Here is a 17,170-nt window from a genome sequence, read left to right as displayed (position 1 = left end):
TTACAGAGCTACGTTTTTTTTTTCGTTTTATCCGCGTTACAAACCACAACGAGGTATCGTTTACTTTAGACTTCATGACTACTAGTTAGAGAATAAGCGTAGAAATGTATCACACTAGAGACTTGTACATTATCTTAAATGCGTAGGTATGTTCTTTTTTTTTTTTTTAATCTTTTTCCTTTATCGATAATACAGTAGTGTAGTAGTTGGTTAGCTAGCCTCATCCCCCCCAATAGTCCTTCCCGTGACCGTTCGAGGAACCGAGAAGGATCGTCGGCGAAAACGAAGCGACACGAGGCGCAGTTACGCGCAGAAAGAAAAATAAAAAGTAGAGGGTAGACGAAGTACGCATTCTTCTCTCGCTGTTTCGCGCAGAGAAAGAAAGAAAAAGAAAAAAGGCAAAGTGCGTTCTCCTCTTGCGATAGGGGAAACACGCTTCCTCGAGCTCTGAGCAAAGAAGCAACATTGGCTCGCGAACTTCAACGAACGATCGAGCAAAGTAAACGCTTTCCAAAGCGAACGGATGATAGATACGCTCGATCGAAACGTAAAGCTGCGTTCCCACGTGCGCAGGAAATGAGTTCGAAGCGAGACAGAGGAGACACTCGCGAAAGCTTTTCAAGCAGGGAGCTTTTAGGTCGTTCGAACGTGATATTATTTAATCGCGATTAAACCGTAGGAAAAACAATCGTTTCCCAATGGTTCCTTCCATCATTGGATGACAACTCGTAATTGTTGTTATCCGCGTTAACTGCGATCGACGGGTCGGGAGATCGAAACTTTCACGCGGGTAGAGCCCCTAAATAATCACCCGCTAGGGCACCGTAGTGCATTGTACTCGGCTCAACTTCGGTGATCGATAGAACCGATACTACCATTGCCGTGCACCGGGTCGCCTCTAAACTCGAGATCGCAGCATGCTGAGAGACGGTGGAGGTGCCACATGACGGATGCGGGCAAAATGTTGCTGGATTGGTTTATTCTTGTTTAAATGTTTGCGTGGGCCGTGGGAAGTGCGTAGAATCCCAATTGCATGCGTTACGCAACGATTCGAATTTTATACGCTTCGCAACCCTTCCAACTTTAATTACGTAACGGATCTTTCGTAACTTATTCGAGACTTCCAATCGAGACATTTTGCCCATCTGCGGAGCGATTCGAGCGAGCAGCGTTCGAGACGAGGAGAGCACGTGGCGAAAACCGAGCAAAAAAATCCGATCGACGCGAAACGAACGTTAATTTTTCGTTTTTTACCAACGAGGGGAGGGGAGGGGGAGGGGGAAGGGTCGCGTAGCCGTTCCGCTTTCACGAGGGGAAGGAAAATGTCGCGTCGGGGTCGTCGGTCGAGGGAACGAAAGGAAAGGTGAGAGAAGAAAAGAGAAGCGACGAAAGGACGATAGGCAATCGGTGGGCGTAAAAATAGGAAAGGAAGAGAGAAATAACCCACGGAGAGAAATGTCGCGAAGGCTGTCAAACGGCGGAGGCACCAAGAGGTGGTTATCGATTGGCCAGAGAGGCAGGCCTCGGGTCGCTCCAGCTAGGGGCGTATTCGGCTGTCCCGTTTCGTGGTTCGACTTTTACCGGCGGTAAATTTTTGCCAGCTTGTGTCGCGAGGAAAGAGGATCGATCGTCCAGAGAGGAACGGGACGAGAGAGAAATGCGAGAGAGCCAGAGAGAGAAATTTTGTCGAAGCGGAGATGCCAGGCATTTTGGGCGTGGTCCATCGTTTCAAATCGCTGGGACTATCCATAGACAGTAACCCATAATATCCTGACGTTCGTGACACATGGACGTCTCTCCTTTATGGCCCGGCTCGGTGCTTTCGGGAATCGCGCCTTCTCCCTCTGCGCTTCTCGCTCTTTCCGCTATCTACCCTCCGGTTTGACTATCGAGAGATCGAAACCCCCCAGCGCGGCGATCCAGGGTCGAACACCAACTGTGCACGTTTTTCCAAACCTTGATGACAATTTCAAATATTTTTAACGAGACTGTATGAATAAAGGCGCGAAATTTGATATTGGTATGGCTAATAGTTTTCTATTAAACAAATTTTATTTTTGATACTGTTGCACCCCTGAGGTATATCGGCACGCGTACGTACGGTTGCTTTTATATCAGAATGACCGTTGCTGACGATCACAAAACATTTTAGAAGTGAACAAATATACCGTATTAAAGCGAGGCAGAACAAAAATTTGACGTTCAACTTTTTCAAAATCACCGCCGAACTACGTCTAGACATTTATAGTAAATCGAAACACGGGGAAATTGATGAGAATCTACACAAATCCAAAGATACGCAAAAGATACACCTATCGCTCCGTTTAGAAGATAAAATAATCATCCCCGGTCTAACGAACACTAATATCGCGAAAGGATGTCTTAGAAGGGTGCCCTCGAAGCAGTTTTAAATGGAAACCGTGGACGTTTCTAAATCTTCGAAACCACGAGACAGCCGGTAGGCTTCAATGACGAAGCACTTAAGGCTTCGGTTGACGCACAGCCGCGGAGGCATTGTAAAGAAAAAAAAGAAACACGCGAACGCGTCGAAACCGGGCGAACGAGTTCCACGGAAAATTAGACAAATTGGTCGTACGTTGTCGCAGGAAAACGAAAATTACTCACGGGAACGCCCCGTTCCGAGAAAGCCCACGGATGGCCAACAAGGTGAACTGAAAAGCTCGCGGATATGAACCGCTGGGTAAAAAAAGAAAGAAAGAGGGAAGAAACAACTCCGGGCGGCGTTCAAAAAGACTCGGTAACTCGAAGCGAATTACGAGGGTAAAGAATTACCAGGGCCGACATGCGTGCGTGTACGTGAGCGGTGGAACCGGGTGTGCGGGTAACGAAGAATAGCATAACGTGCCGCGTTATGTGTGTTCGTTGAATCGCTCGGTGTACTCTCGGTACGCGAACAATTCGGTGCGTCAGAGGAACAGGGTCATTGTTAGGCGCGCTCCGTGCTTTTTAAGCTTAGCTTTTCAATCGAGGAGTGAGGCTAACAGTCCTCTTTCTCCAGGCCGCGAGGGGGTGGGGAGGAGGAGGAGGCCGAGGGATCAAGGAGGATCATTCATCGCGAAGATCGGGGGAGGCCCAATTTAAGAAAAATTCGCGTGGACCCTTGGACAGGGGTCCAGCCACGGTCAAGAACATTGTAATTCGGGTGGAAGCAGGAGAGGATCGCCGGATCGAAAATGGCTTCGGTTCGCTTTATGCTTGGATCGGTGCTTTCCTGGAGCAAACTACCTGCTCGGCTCGGCTCGCTCCTCATCCCTTTGCAAGAGGAGCTTTACCTTCGACCGCGTACCTGCCCTTACCGCCCTCTCGCCTGTCTACCTACTCCGTCGGCGTTTCTGCCCCAGTGTTCCTGGACCGGGTGTTCGAAGGGGACCCCACCCGAGTTCCACAGAAAAAGAGCCTCGGGTATATCTTTACGAGCGGAGCCATAAAAGCCGTAGGAGTTCGTCCGTTTCTCGATTAACTCTCCGCTGGGTGGGGTGCATGGATCGTGTTCGACCGTCTACGATCCTTATTGTCGTGTGTATTCCTCGTGCCCCTATAATGCGGGAACCCAGGCCGTCCTTCGAGACACTCGGTCTCCTGGAAGAGGCTCGGAGCCGAGAGGAACGTCGACGATTTCGAATACGCGAGACCATTTAGGGGTCGTACGCAGGGTCGCGAGGCTCGATCGGGCCTGGCATAACGTGTCACATAGAACATGGGAGGAAAGCTACATCCCCGTACCGTTGTTTCTTGTCCAAGCTCTGCGAAAGCTCAACGCGTCGAGCCGAACACGACGTCGCAAATCGCTATGTATCCTTGTTTCTTATACGCTCTGTACCGAGTTCCCACGTCTACTATTTCTTAATACGTCGCCGTAAGGCTCGACGCGTCTGCTTTTGCTCGACTTACGGCAGCCCCGGGCCAGAGACGCGGACACCCCGAAGAGAGGGACTTCTGTGGGTCCCTCTTGATCCGGGGTACCGGCTGGTGGTCGAATTGTCATCCCTCGTCTCGACTCAAACGCCTCTTTATTCTCCGTCCCCCCCCTTTTTCTTTCCTTGGCAAAACTAAACCTTCCATTTAAACTCGTCTCAGCGTGTCCTCGTTCGTGCTCTACGGAGTACCTTCGAGCGTTCCTCGTCGCTTATCCGAAGCATCTCGTGTGTGCGTCTCGCGAGAGCAACGAGATCTACGTCGCGGCGGCCTCGAACCCCCTTTTCGTCCCTCTTCTCGTTCTACCCTCCGCTTTTAGTCCTCCTCTGGCCAGCGGAAAGACCGTTTCTCCTTTCCAACCGATAAATCCTATATCGCGATAAACGAGGAGTTAACGTTACCGGGTTTGGATCGATATACGCTCTCTACGCCGTCCTCTAATCCAGCGGCGCTCGCGAACAGCTTTCGTTTAGAAATGCGCTACACGCTGCGTGTTTTGTCTCTCCCACATATACGCGCACACATACACACGCACACTCTCGATCTCTCTCTCTCTCTCTCTCTCTCTCTCTCTCTCTCTGTACACGCTCTTTTTCGATCGATCATTATCTATACACATAGGCATCACTCATTCCCTCTTGTCTTCCCCCAATTTCCTTTTTTCCTTCGCTGTCCGCGCGATCACGCGTGCTCGCGATGCGATCGTTAATAATATATATATATATATATATATATATTTATATTTATATATAATATGTATGTATAATTATACAGGAGATTAGGCTTTGTATTCAGTCAAAGTAGCGAGGGCGCTAGCTCGTTAATATATTAAATAATTTGAGGCAGTTTACGTCATTTTGTTTAAGGCCGAGTTAACAGTAGTGAACTATAAAGGTGTGTACGCGCGCGTGTATGCGCCGATGATCCGTCGAGGCTCGGTTCGCGTTCGACGGGCACGAACCGGTGGAAAACTCAAGTGGTGCACACCTGTGCCTCGATTTACACGCTATTTTTTTTTTTTTTGCAGGAATTTCAAAATATCTTCGATCTATATAAAGACTGTTGAAAACAAAAGCTTCGCTTGTACAGCCCGAATCCACTAAAAATTCTTCGAACGACTAAATTATCTACATTTTTTGAAATTTTTGACGCGATTCCGCTCGAAGCCTTCGACTTTGATAATCCACGATATTTTCGAGGATCTTCCGTGTAAATCGCGGGATAGGCGTACTTTGCGCCGTCTTATCTAACCCGTTCCGTTTCTTTCTCTTCCGTCCCCGTACTCTCTTTTCCTTTTCGTCTCGCTCTCACGATGGCCCGTCGAACGTGAATCGAGCTTTTGTGTACGCACAAAAGTACGTTCACAAGTACAGCGGAGGGCGAGGCACAGATACTCTCTTCCCGTCTCTTTCTTTCATTTCTTCTTCTTCTACTTTTTTTTTTCACCGTTTAAACACGACGCGCGCACACACGCATCTCCGTGAATTAAGAAGAAGCTTTGACCGTACAATTTATTACATTATAGTTCGTTATTACGCGCGACGTAGGACAAAATACTTCATGCCAGACTTTTCTCGTACCCGCTTACGGAGGAAGCACGTTTTTCTTTTTTTTTTCTTCATTTTTTTTTTGTTACAGAGTAAATATACCGGCCTTCTCGGTCTCGCCGGCTACGACGATCAAACAACAGACTTTTGCGGACGGCGGGACGAAAAAGAAATTGAAAAGAAAAAAGAAAGAAGACGAAAATCGAAGGAGTGGATAGACGATGGGGGAGGGGCGAGGGAGGAGAAGAGAGGAAACACGATAATCGCTCGCGACGGATACACGTATCCACCGAATGCAACGTGAAATAAAGAATTACCGGAACCACGGCGTATTCCCCTTTTTCCTTTCTATTCTCTGCTCGATGCCTCCCATTCGGGTTGCGACTCGAACGGAGCCAATCGATCGCGGAACGATAAGTCGAGAATGCGGAGTAAAATTTCTGCGTGATCCTCGAGAAGGGGCAGAGCGATTTCGAGATTGGGAACCGTAAGTGTTGGGCAAAATACGCATGGACCGCGATATTGTTTTTTACAAAGAATGCTTGGCAACTCGACGATATTAAAAGAATTTCGAAACGCTGCAGAAACGTGCATAAACAGAAAATAGTTATCGGGAGATGTTTATGCATTTGCGGCAAATGATAGTATCGAGAAGGGTGCGAGAGCATGCAGAAATGCAAAAGTATATTAAATATCAACAATAATATATCAGGTCGTCCTAAAAGTTCGTGCCACTTATACTTCTATTTCTCAAATTAATATGCGAAACATACTCTCAAGTATCACAAGAAAAGATAATCAAATTTCACAATAGTTTCTCATCTTTCTCATATAGTCATTGTACTGTCACTAGAAAATTTCTGTGGTTTTTCATTAAATTTCGACGCAGTCTTCGGCACGAACTTATAGGACGACCTAATATATGCTGTTCCATTTAGAAAGTAAGACACTTTCGTTTAACCCTCTATGAACCTGTGTACCAAGTGATTCTAGTTTTTTTAAAAGTAAACGCCTTTCAAAGTGTCTGCAAATAAAGAAAAATAGAAAGTTGAGTTACAGTTCGTTTTCTGTATCTGTAAAAATCCGAATTTGCATAAACATCCTCAGGCTAGTTATCGGTACAGTCAAAGCTACGTTTCCGCAAAGTTTCAATTTTTCCTCTCGACTTTCCGATAGGGAAACTTCCCTCGTTAGTCGAACGCGCACGTGTGGTCCGCGTACATTCTCGAGATCGATCCACTCCAGAACGAAGAGTTCCTCGCGAGGAAATTTTCTTCCACGGCTCTCGCCTCGTCTTTCGTGGAATCCCCGGTTCTTCCGTGATTCCACGGCTACGTTTCGGTACACACTGTATACGTGTACGCGTCAGGAGCTCGCTTCGAGCCGTTCTAAACCAGAACGGTCGGATAAATAAGCGCGTCGGGGGTCGGGAAGATGAAATTTCTGTCGGAGAACGCGCGAGCGAGTATTCTAAACCGAAGCGTTTCCAGGGAAGGCAGATTGCGAAAAAAAAAAAGAAGGAGAGAAGGAAAAAAAATTCGTGTACGCCGTTCCCAGGCATCGAACCGCTACCCAGCTGCGAGGAGACGCTTCTTTCTGTCGTCTTATCTACCCCCAGAAGACGTCCCTTGCGTAATCTTCCGTGGGGTTCTTCTTCCTTTTTATTTAAGAAGTAACGACGATAAACGCGGTCGATCGAAAGAAACGCGATCTAAATGCAAGAAGTAATACTGACTCGGAAAAAGGAAAGTCGTGTTTAGGAGTAACACGTGGCGGTGACGACTTCGCTGGGGACATTTTCAAGCGAAAATAAACCTTTCTTAGAAAACTCTATCAATTGAAAAAGAATGAAGATAGGGAATAATAATAAAAATATTGCCAGACGTTTTGCGTCGAACACAACGGCTGCCAGACCTAGTAAAGTAACCCTTGCAACGACGCAACTTAGTGCGCATCTTTCAACCTTTGGTTATCCACGCAAAACGTCTGGCAGTATTTTTGTATTATTCACTGACATGCAACCAATTACTGGATAAAAAAAAAAAAAAAAATACACGTCGAATCGAGTAACCTTCTCCTTTTCGAAGTCGGTTAAAAAATCAACCTCTTCAAAATGACCTATTCTCATTCTTCTTCAAACACCCCCCCCCGCCCCCACGGTATCGTTCCGACTTCTAAGAACTAACTACCAGACTTTCCGATACAAAAAGCGTTATTTCCATTCCATAATGGCCCCCGTAAAGTCGTCACTGGCTCTTAGAGTAACACCGGAGAACTGTAAAGCTGACGAAGGAAAACTGTGTAACTCGCGGGACACACCGTCCCCGCGATTTGGCACGTAACAAAGCGGTCGCCGCCTGTTTCCAGCGCGTAGCGCGTCGCGGGTTCGAATTTCGTCGTGCATTTTCCATGACGCAGCGCACCCGACGGGGAGACACCGTTCGACGATCGATTACTCGTTACGGGAGACGTAAAAAAATTTTTTAAGAGGCGTTGCTCGATCCTATTGGGGCTGCTTGACATTCGACCGTCTCGCCGTGCCAGAGTTTCGTGAGCTCGCGGGCTCCCTCCTCCTCCTCCTCCTCCTCCCCCTCCCACTTTCCCCCTTTCTTTCGACACATCACAATCGAATTCTACGAGCGTATCCCTTTGCATAGCAAGCGGTTAACGATCTACGTCTTGTATCTACGGGGTGTCCCGAGACGTGGTACACGCGTGTTTGAAGAGAACGAAGAACAGATTTCGAGGCGAAATTTTTAGCGAAGAAGAGTTTCGAGACTTTGTACAATGTGGGGAGGAAGTTTAATATTTGGATGCTTTACTATCTTTACTTTGTCGAGTAACTGGAATGCGTTGGGTTGATTCGTAAGTAACTTCCGTTTAGCGACACTTTATGATGTATTAGGTTGTCCCAAAAGTTTCTTTCGTTTTAATAATCAGTAATATTGGGTTGTCTGGAAAGTCCATGGCGAGTTTTAGTAGGCGGTACAGGTCTGAATACGTCGGAATGGTTGAAAACAAATAACATGTGTACACTCCTTAAAAGGTGCAAAGGTTGTGGAACGAAATGGTACATATGTAATTCAATAAACATGCATCGATATTCAAATATGGCTTTGAAGTTTTCTTAAAAATAGGCATGAACTTTCCGGACAACCCGATACATACACAATATTTTATGTCTAATGTTACATCATTGAATTGTGTACGATACATCTTGCTCCATTACTGGTACAACATCAACATCTAAGGAATTAGTTTGTCTATTTATATAAACACTGCTACAGAAAATAATTGAGTGCAAATTACGAAAGAAACATTTGGGACAACCTAATATAATTGAATTGAGTAATATTTGTTTATTTTGATAATAGTATCAGAGAGAATTAATTTCATCTATCAGGATGGTTTTCTGGACAATTTTTTGAAATGTTTTCCATGGAGCCATATAATGCCATCTTAGCGATAGATAACAATCTAGTTTACATCAGCCACACTTCTAGACTGTCTTAGCAAACAAAAATTGATTGATAGGCTTACAATTCATTTTCAAATAGATCATTGGAGAATGAATCTTAAACAACTGTACAATCGTGATCGTTGATTATCACCTGTTCCTATGTAATAGACAAATTAAAAACTGTTACCTGATCCAGACTTAACATACACCTGCAGCGGAAGTTATTTATGAATCAGCCCAATAAGCATAAAGTTTGAGTGTTCAATTATTTTCGACAAACGTTGACGCAAACTCCGGGAACACCCTGTACAAAGAATTAGGAGAGACGTGGAAGGCTACGTCCGCCCGATGGCAGATTACGGCGAAACTTTATAGATAGTCGACAAATGGAAAGGAAAAAAACCGAATAGCCACAAGGATCCTTTTAACGACCTTCTAACTACCACTATTTTTCCTTTCTCCCAACAGTCCCATTTACCGGAAATTGCCCGAAGTCACTTATGAGCAATTTTCCAAAATCTTCCATACGAATCAAGGAGGCATGCTCAGTAAAAAGATCTTGGAATTTTTATATTTCTTGTTTTACGTTTTCGTAAGATATATGACTTCGTACATGAGTCGCTCCAGGCTGATATAAACTGGAATTTAAACTTTAGATGCTTTTTGTCGAAAGTATTTTTTTCTCGAAAACCACCGAACTAATGTAACTTGTGTTTTCAGAGGTTTCGTGTAACGTAATGGGTCTACCAATGAAGACGATTTCAATAGGTCAAATAAATATCATACGGTACTGATGCTATGAAAAATAAATAGCGTTATTAAGTGTAGTCAATTTCATTAAAAAATATGAATGAGTCATCCAGAAAAGAAATCTTAAACTTTGGTCAAAATTCGAACTTGTAACAGGGCATGGCCCTTGAGTCTATCAGTTGGCGTTTGTTAATAAAAAAAAGCGAACAAGGCGAACGATTGTGTAGATATCGAAACGTAGCCTCCCGTCAGCGATACATCTACGCTCTAAGTAACTGTATTTAGGCTCTGTATCCGTTTTGCTTCCCTCTGCTTTGGCGCTAAGAGGTCCGTTCCCTTTGAACGAGCAAAAACAGCGGGGCGGAAATGCTCGGTCGAGATGGACGACGAAGGGTAAGTGGCGGGAACGAGCCGCCGCTGCTCGAGAGTCGGCTCTGTGTGCGCCCGACGCGAATTCACAAAGCGGCTTCGCAAGTCTTGCGCACGCACCAAACGGAACATATATTTTCGCACGAAAATCCGATTCGGAATATTTTCAAATCGAATCTCTAACGCGCTAGAAGCGCTCCGTAGCGTTCACGATGGTCGGAATTGTTCTCGGAAGGCGATTTCGAAGCGGAGAATAATCGACGACATCCACTCCACGATAGTTTCGAGGTCGAACGTTTCGAGACGTAAAAATAACGTTCGACGTCGAGTCGTGGAAACAACGGAACGATAAACGAGAAGAAAACGACCAGCGAAACCTTTTCAAAGACAGCGGAGACAACGTTTCTGACGGCGACGCTTCCTAATTACCTAATGTCGACGTCATATTTTATATAACGAGTTCGACGGGGGTTTCAACGAGGCACAATAATGCCCTCCTTCCTTCCACGTCGTATAAACGTCCATCAGTGGACGAGGTTTAACCCTCTACCGTACGAGCAATCTATAACCAAGGAAATGTATTTGCTACCGACCGGCTGGAAGGCGCACGATTGCGCCTCGTGTCAAACGCAGTACGCGTTGGAAATACAGGGTGGCCCGAAATACCCAACTCTATTTATCAGATACTCCACGTGTATCTCGAGAAATTAAATGAAAAATGCTATGAACGAAAATTAATTCAAATACGATCACATTCTTACTATTTTTGAATAGAATTTGTTTCCAATTAAGAATAATCCAAGCAATGGGGTCTCATTTTAATAGGAAAAACCTCACCATACCGATCCCACCTTGAAATTTCAGATTTACAACTTAATCCCTTCCTACCAAACATCAAAGGAGGAACCTTACACAGATTTTACCTTAACCTTCTATTATTCGAATAAAATCGTGCCCATCTCTGCCCTTCGCAACCGCTCAATTCTTCCCCAATTACCGTTAAATTGTTTCTTCCCCCTCTCGAGGTTCGAATGCGAATCTTCCAAGGCTTCAGAGAAATACACGAGCTTTGCCTACATAAATAAACGTTATTACCCCTTCTCGTTTCTACTTCTTCCTCTAAAGTTCCTAAAATTCACCCTCTAAAAAGAGGGGAAAAAACCGCGATACCCTGAGAGAACTCGCGCGTAACCATCCACTTGTTCGCATGCGTTGGTGGACAAAGTCAGACAGGACACCGTGATTTTCTTTCCCTTTTTAGCCGCGATGGGTCTAGTTCCTTCACTGTATCTATAATCTCTACGTATAAAGCCGGCGACCGACTTGCAACAGAACGCTGTAATGTAACTGCTCGACACGAATTGTACGGTTCGGTACCAGCGTTTACGTTACAAGGTCGTTTTTGGAATCACGAATGCTCGCTTCGAACTCTCGGCTGAATTCTCTCTAAATGCTTCCTACTCGATTCAGTGAAAAGTAGACGATCAAAGAGGTTCGTGAAAAAACCGACAGACCAGTGGAGCACGCAAGAGCGCAAGAGTCCGTCCAGACTAAGCGAATTGCTCGCGTAACGTTACAATGTTCTGTTGCAAGTTAGTCGCCGGGCTTAAGAGGTAACAAAGAAAAAAATAGAGAAGAACGCGACTCGTTTCCCTTGTTTCACGCAACCTCCCCCTGCGAGCATTTTTCCGAGGCACCGCGAGCGAGACGAGTGAAATTATATAGGAGTTGGCGGAGGTTCGCATTAGCGAGTGCACAGCCTAACGTCCGCATGCGTCCACATGGTCGTCGGTGTTTTCGGAATACAAGTCGACGCATCCTGCTCCCTCTTGCCCTATGCGAGCTCGTCGTCTCCCGATTTCGTCTCTACCGATCCCCATCTTGACCGCGCCCCCTTCTCGTCTGGTCTGGTCTCTCCTCGTCTCTCTCGTCCCTTCCCGTCCCGTAACCGCCCAGATCCGTCCCGTCTCGTTTCGCCTCGCTTCGTCTCGCTTCGCCTCGGCTCGCCCGTACCGCCGGTGCGGTCGTGCGGTCACGTTGATCGATCGTTACCGTGTAACGAAATACGGTCCTCGTCGTTTCTCCTTGAGCGCGCTCTTTGAAAAGGGCGCAGGACAAAAAAAAGACGAGATCCTGACCAGCTCTCTCGGACCTCGGGTTTCTAGAGATGCTACGCGAGAGAGGAAGCGAAACGGCGAGGGAGAACGTTCCGTTAGAGCAGGACGACTACGATCGCTACGTAGCCGGAGAATACTGTCATTTCCCGTATATGCTCGCGAAACGTGAAGCAAAGAAAGAAAAAAAAAAATGAGAGAAAAAAAAAGACAAGCTTCCCGTGTCCTTCCCCATGTCCCTTTGTTCGAAGACGTTCGAAACCCCGTCGGTTAACGTCTCGCCGTCGGTTGCGCTCGATAGTTTGGCACTCGCGATTTCGCGTTGATTGTCGTTCGGAGCTTGTATGAATCGGTGGTTCGTGCAATCAGCGATAGAACGTCGAAGCGAACTCGCCCGTCGGAATGATATCGATACCGTCGGCTAATGCGATTCTACGAGCTAGTCGGTGGAAAAAATGCGTCTAATACTATATCGGTAAGTGTGTTTCGTTAACGTTCCCGGTCTCGTTCATCGATCGAACGACCTAAAAATACTATTGTCGAGAGCGATGACCGCGATCCGTTGGCATTCGAGCGGATAGGAAAATACCGTAAAATCCGGTGCGACGTATTCCGGAGGCGAACTTATACGATAATAGGTTGCTTCATTGATGAAAGGCGTCCCCCCATCCCCACCCCCCCTCCCTCCCTCGGTTTCCAAGACTTTACGCACGGAAAATCATGTCCGGCCGAAAAGTACGGCTAAAAATAAGTCGTTAATACGGACCTAAGCAAATGGATTTTTATACCTGAACAGCGCTAGAGTATCGCAGGTGGATGGAATCGCTCGATGCGTACAGACGACCATTTCTGTTGTCTCGTTCCCTCCATCTGTCCCTGGGTCGAGATGTACGTGTGTGTATGTGTGTGTGTAGTGTGTACACGGTTCGTATGTTTATTCTGCGGCTTTCTGCCCATCCGTCCGGCCACCCGCACACTGCCAACACGAACGAACACGGCACGTACGATCGTTGTGTGCGACCATATACACCGTCCGTACATCATATACGTACACGTACACGTATGCACGATACATCTACGCGTATGTAATACATACGTAGGTGGGTACGAACGCAGAGCTAGATGTATCCCGGCGTGTGTACTAGACTAACCCGTATACTCTTTAACGAGTGGAAGAGATAAGTCGCACAATAGGAAAGAGGAGCGCGGCTCTGCGCCCGGATTACGTGAATAAATGAACGCTGGCAACCGGGTCAGCCTCGCGAGGGTTAGTGATCACCTAACTCTGCGGCAAGAGCGCATGATAACCCGGCGTTTCGTAAAAACCGGCCGCCTGAAGGGCGTGCAGCGAGGTCGCGTGATGCCTGTGTATCGTACTCGCGTACAAGCTGGAAACGCTGCCGGAGGAAATACCGCTGGAAGCACCGATGGACGTAGAGGAGGAGGAAGATGAGGAGGAAGTCTGATGTCCCAAGTGCGATGCCGCTCGTGATAGCAACGTCGCCGACGGCCGTCTGTACGGATGATGAGCGACAACCGCGGAGGCCGTCGCGACGCGTAGATGACTCGACGAACCCGAACTCGAACTCGTCGCGTTGTACGTCTGTTGATAACTCTGCCGTAGGATGCCAGAGATCGACGTGGCCGTCGGTGTTACCGACGACGAGGAGGAACTTCTGTCGCTTTGGTGAGGTTGATGATGAAGCTGATGAGTGGTACGATGCTGCTGCTGCGGCTGGGGCTGCTGGGCCGGTTGCTGCTGAGGTTGTTGCTGTTGCTGCTGATGATTGTGAGCACGCATCGCTCGGAAGTAGTGCTGATAAATACCTGATATGACTGCTTTCTCGTCGGCAGAAATCAGTTCCGCGCCGGACGTGGTCGGCGTCACCGAACTTTGCTGTTGTTGCTGTTGACCGTGATGAGGGTGAGGCTGGACGTGAGGTGCTCGATGGAGATGATGCTGCTGCTGTTGTTGGGGTTGTTGCTGTGGCTGCTGTTGGGGATGATGTCGTCTCTGTTGTTGGGATAGAGTCGCGGCAGCGTTTAGAGCCGCTCGATAGGAGGCTGCCATTGCCGCGGACATCTGGCCGGTAGTGGATACGAGGCCGGAGCCGGAATCGGTGGTGGTCGCGACCACTGCTGCGGTCGCTGATAACACGGCCGTGGCGGAAGTCGACGACGATACGGTCGAGGTGGAAATCGAGGAAACGACCGTGGAGGACGGTGCCACAGACGATGTCGAAGACACAGCGGCGGTGGCAACGACGACGGCAGCAGCAGTCGTGCTTCTTCTGCTAGTCCTTCTCGAGGTGGATATAGGAGCGTTCGCCGGCGGCGGGAGATTGTTGACGAAGGGGCTTCTCCTCTCGCGTTCGGCGCGACGATAGTAACAGGGATGTATCATGAGAAGGGGTTCGCCGCCGCCGGGTGGTGGCTTCGCCTGACTGGGCAGTTCGTATTCGACGCTACAGTCCACGTGGAGAGGCTGCGAATAGTCCTTGTAGTCCTTGTAGGAGGTGACGGCAACCGCAGCGGCTGCGGCCGCGACCGCCGCAGCAGTGGCAGCCGCAGTGGCGGTCGTATTCGCGGACGAACTCGAACCAGAGCCGACGGCAGTGGTGGCGTCGAGGATAGTCGAAGCCGCCGGTAGGACGGTTTGCTGCTGGTTAGCCTGCCCCGTCGCGCCGTGATGGTGATGGTGATGGTGATGATGATGGTGGTGGTGATGGTGATGACCGTGTCCGTGTATAGCGGCACCTACCACCACTTCCTTCTCGTAGCAGGCGGCGGCCATGTTGGAAACCTCCTACTATCCAGGCTTCCGCCGGCGAACCGTCGTTTCTTGCGCGCCCGCTGACCAACGACCCACCTCCGACGCTAGGCTCTCATTTCGTAAGATCCTCGCGATTATTCTCCCCAATGATGACAATCCGTTCTTCCCCGTCTCGCCCAGCGTTGAGGCCGCGATTGCTCGTTGGAACGGCCGAAAACGATCTTCCGGCGATCTTATATCCTCTTGACAGCACCCCGATAACCCTTCTTCTTTCTAGTTTCGTCGTTTCTCGATCGTTTTCTACCCCTTGGAGCGGTACTTGCGATGCAAGCGTGTCAATGATCGGTGGTACTCTTCTCGATGTCACGGGCGCAGCTTCAAACAAGGCGGAGAGGTATAGACACGATTCATCGTCGTGAGAGGGTCGCCTTAACCAAGGGTTGGACCAATCGGGTATATCCAACACCGAGGAAGCCCCCAATGTACACGGCCAACGAAACGTTTTATCGCATATTTCGTGACAGGAAAGGAAATAAATGCTGTGGTAAAACGCTTACAACGTTCTGGAACCGGCGTCTTCTCAGACCAGTTCTATTTTCCGTATCTTTTCGTCGTGACTGCCTCGATTCTTTGTCTTCGATATCGACACGGTATTTCTTTGCTTCCCCCTGAGCTCGAATATCCCTCTTGCACGTAATCCACACTTCACTCTGTCGGGAGCCCGTCATACGAATCTCTCCGACGGTGATATCCTTACATTGCGGTCGCGCTTACGCCTCTCGTAAATTTCTGCCTAGCGAAGCTTTTCACGAACGGTCTAACCGTCAACCGTGAGAACCGTGGAGACTTGGGGTGTATTATACCACGAGTAATGGGCTCTGACGTTCCTGTCCGAGCGTAACGTCGCTCGTTCCTTCGTTTGTCAACCTTTCAGGGACCGTGTTACGTTAACGTCTCGCGCTTCTATCGTTGGCTTACATGAATACGATATTTTATTCGGATTATCTGTCCCTCTTACGCACAACCACACACACCACACAAAAGAATATTCGACCGAGAACACGTTCAGGCTTCTCCGGGGGGGTACGCCATTGCTGCGCGTGTGTCAATTCGTCCGGCGTATCGGTTACGCGTGCACACGCGAGGCTGCGCCTATGATCACCAATACATGCGCTGTACGCGTGTACATATACGCGAGAACACACACCGTACTTACACTATACGTAACTCGATCGTCCCGTACAGACTGCCGAGCTGCGACTGAAAGCCGACTTCCTTTCGAACCCTCGTGTCAGGCCTCGACATTTTGCAACGCCCTCTTCCTCTCTCCCTGGATGTGCTTCTCGTCCACAGCATGATGGTCGATCGTGCGGGTTAACGGCTAGTATCCATGAATCGCGACCATCTACACCACTAGGGGGTGACCAACCTTGGGGAAACGTCTAGTTACAATTTCATCAAAATCCCTGTTTCGTTTTCGATACGAAGTGATATTCAGCACGAGCAACTTTTCTTTTGAAATAACGTTATAACTATGTCTCTGTAGTATCGTTATTTAAATTTAAACGTAATTTTATGTAGTTCCATTTTGAAATTGTTCTACGAGCCCCCTTATAGCTCGGGTACCTCGGGATTGCTAAATCCGTACTGCAGCTATGCTTCTAGCTACAGCCCCTGAGGGCAGTATCAACTGATACGAGTTGCTCTCTGTCTTATCTCCTATCGGTAACGTAATCGACCTATCGTATCTATGCAGTACATGTCTCAGAGAGTCGCTAGTGTATTGAACAACTTAAAAATCGTTTCACCTATGAAGTTGCACCACAGTTGGGGTGCTGTTTAGAAGTAAAATTCTCTAGATATTTGGAAATGTATTAAAAAATATAAATTAGTAATCTGAATAATATATTTAACCGTTCAATTTTTTGTGGTTTATTCTACTTCGATAGTTAACACATCTAAATTCCTCTCGCCTTATCTATCTCGATACTAATGTATTAATCCACGTTATCGATAAGAGTGCGATAACTACCCCTCTAATTGAAATCTGCTTTTTGTCAATGTAGTATCGTACATTTCTTTATCTTTCTTTGCACACTTGTCGCGAATACTTTCTCCTAACTTTCTATTCGATTACTGTTACATACTCAGAATTCCATGTACATTCTTCGAATGCGTATGTTTTTTCATCAAACGACACTCGATACGAGTAATAGAAATA

At 47.5% G+C, this 17,170-nt stretch overlaps 1 protein-coding gene across 1 annotated transcript; it reads right to left on the bottom strand.

Moving 5' to 3' along the window:
- Positions 1–1,256: 1,256 nt before the first annotated feature.
- On the bottom strand, positions 1,257–16,647 carry LOC128879568 (centrosomal and chromosomal factor-like). The gene has a single exon (XM_054128856.1). The coding sequence runs from the start codon at positions 14,968–14,970 to the stop codon at positions 13,456–13,458; it is 1,515 nt and encodes a 504-aa protein (XP_053984831.1). The 5' UTR covers positions 14,971–16,647; the 3' UTR covers positions 1,257–13,455.
- Between the last annotated feature and the right edge of the window lie 523 nt (positions 16,648–17,170).

Source organism: Hylaeus volcanicus, chromosome 7 (genome assembly GCF_026283585.1).
Source record: "Hylaeus volcanicus isolate JK05 chromosome 7, UHH_iyHylVolc1.0_haploid, whole genome shotgun sequence".
In the NCBI taxonomy this organism is placed as follows: Eukaryota; Metazoa; Arthropoda; class Insecta; order Hymenoptera; family Colletidae; genus Hylaeus; species Hylaeus volcanicus.
The sequence above is the reverse complement of the archived record's forward strand: the minus strand, read 5'-3'. Positions and strand labels throughout refer to the sequence as shown.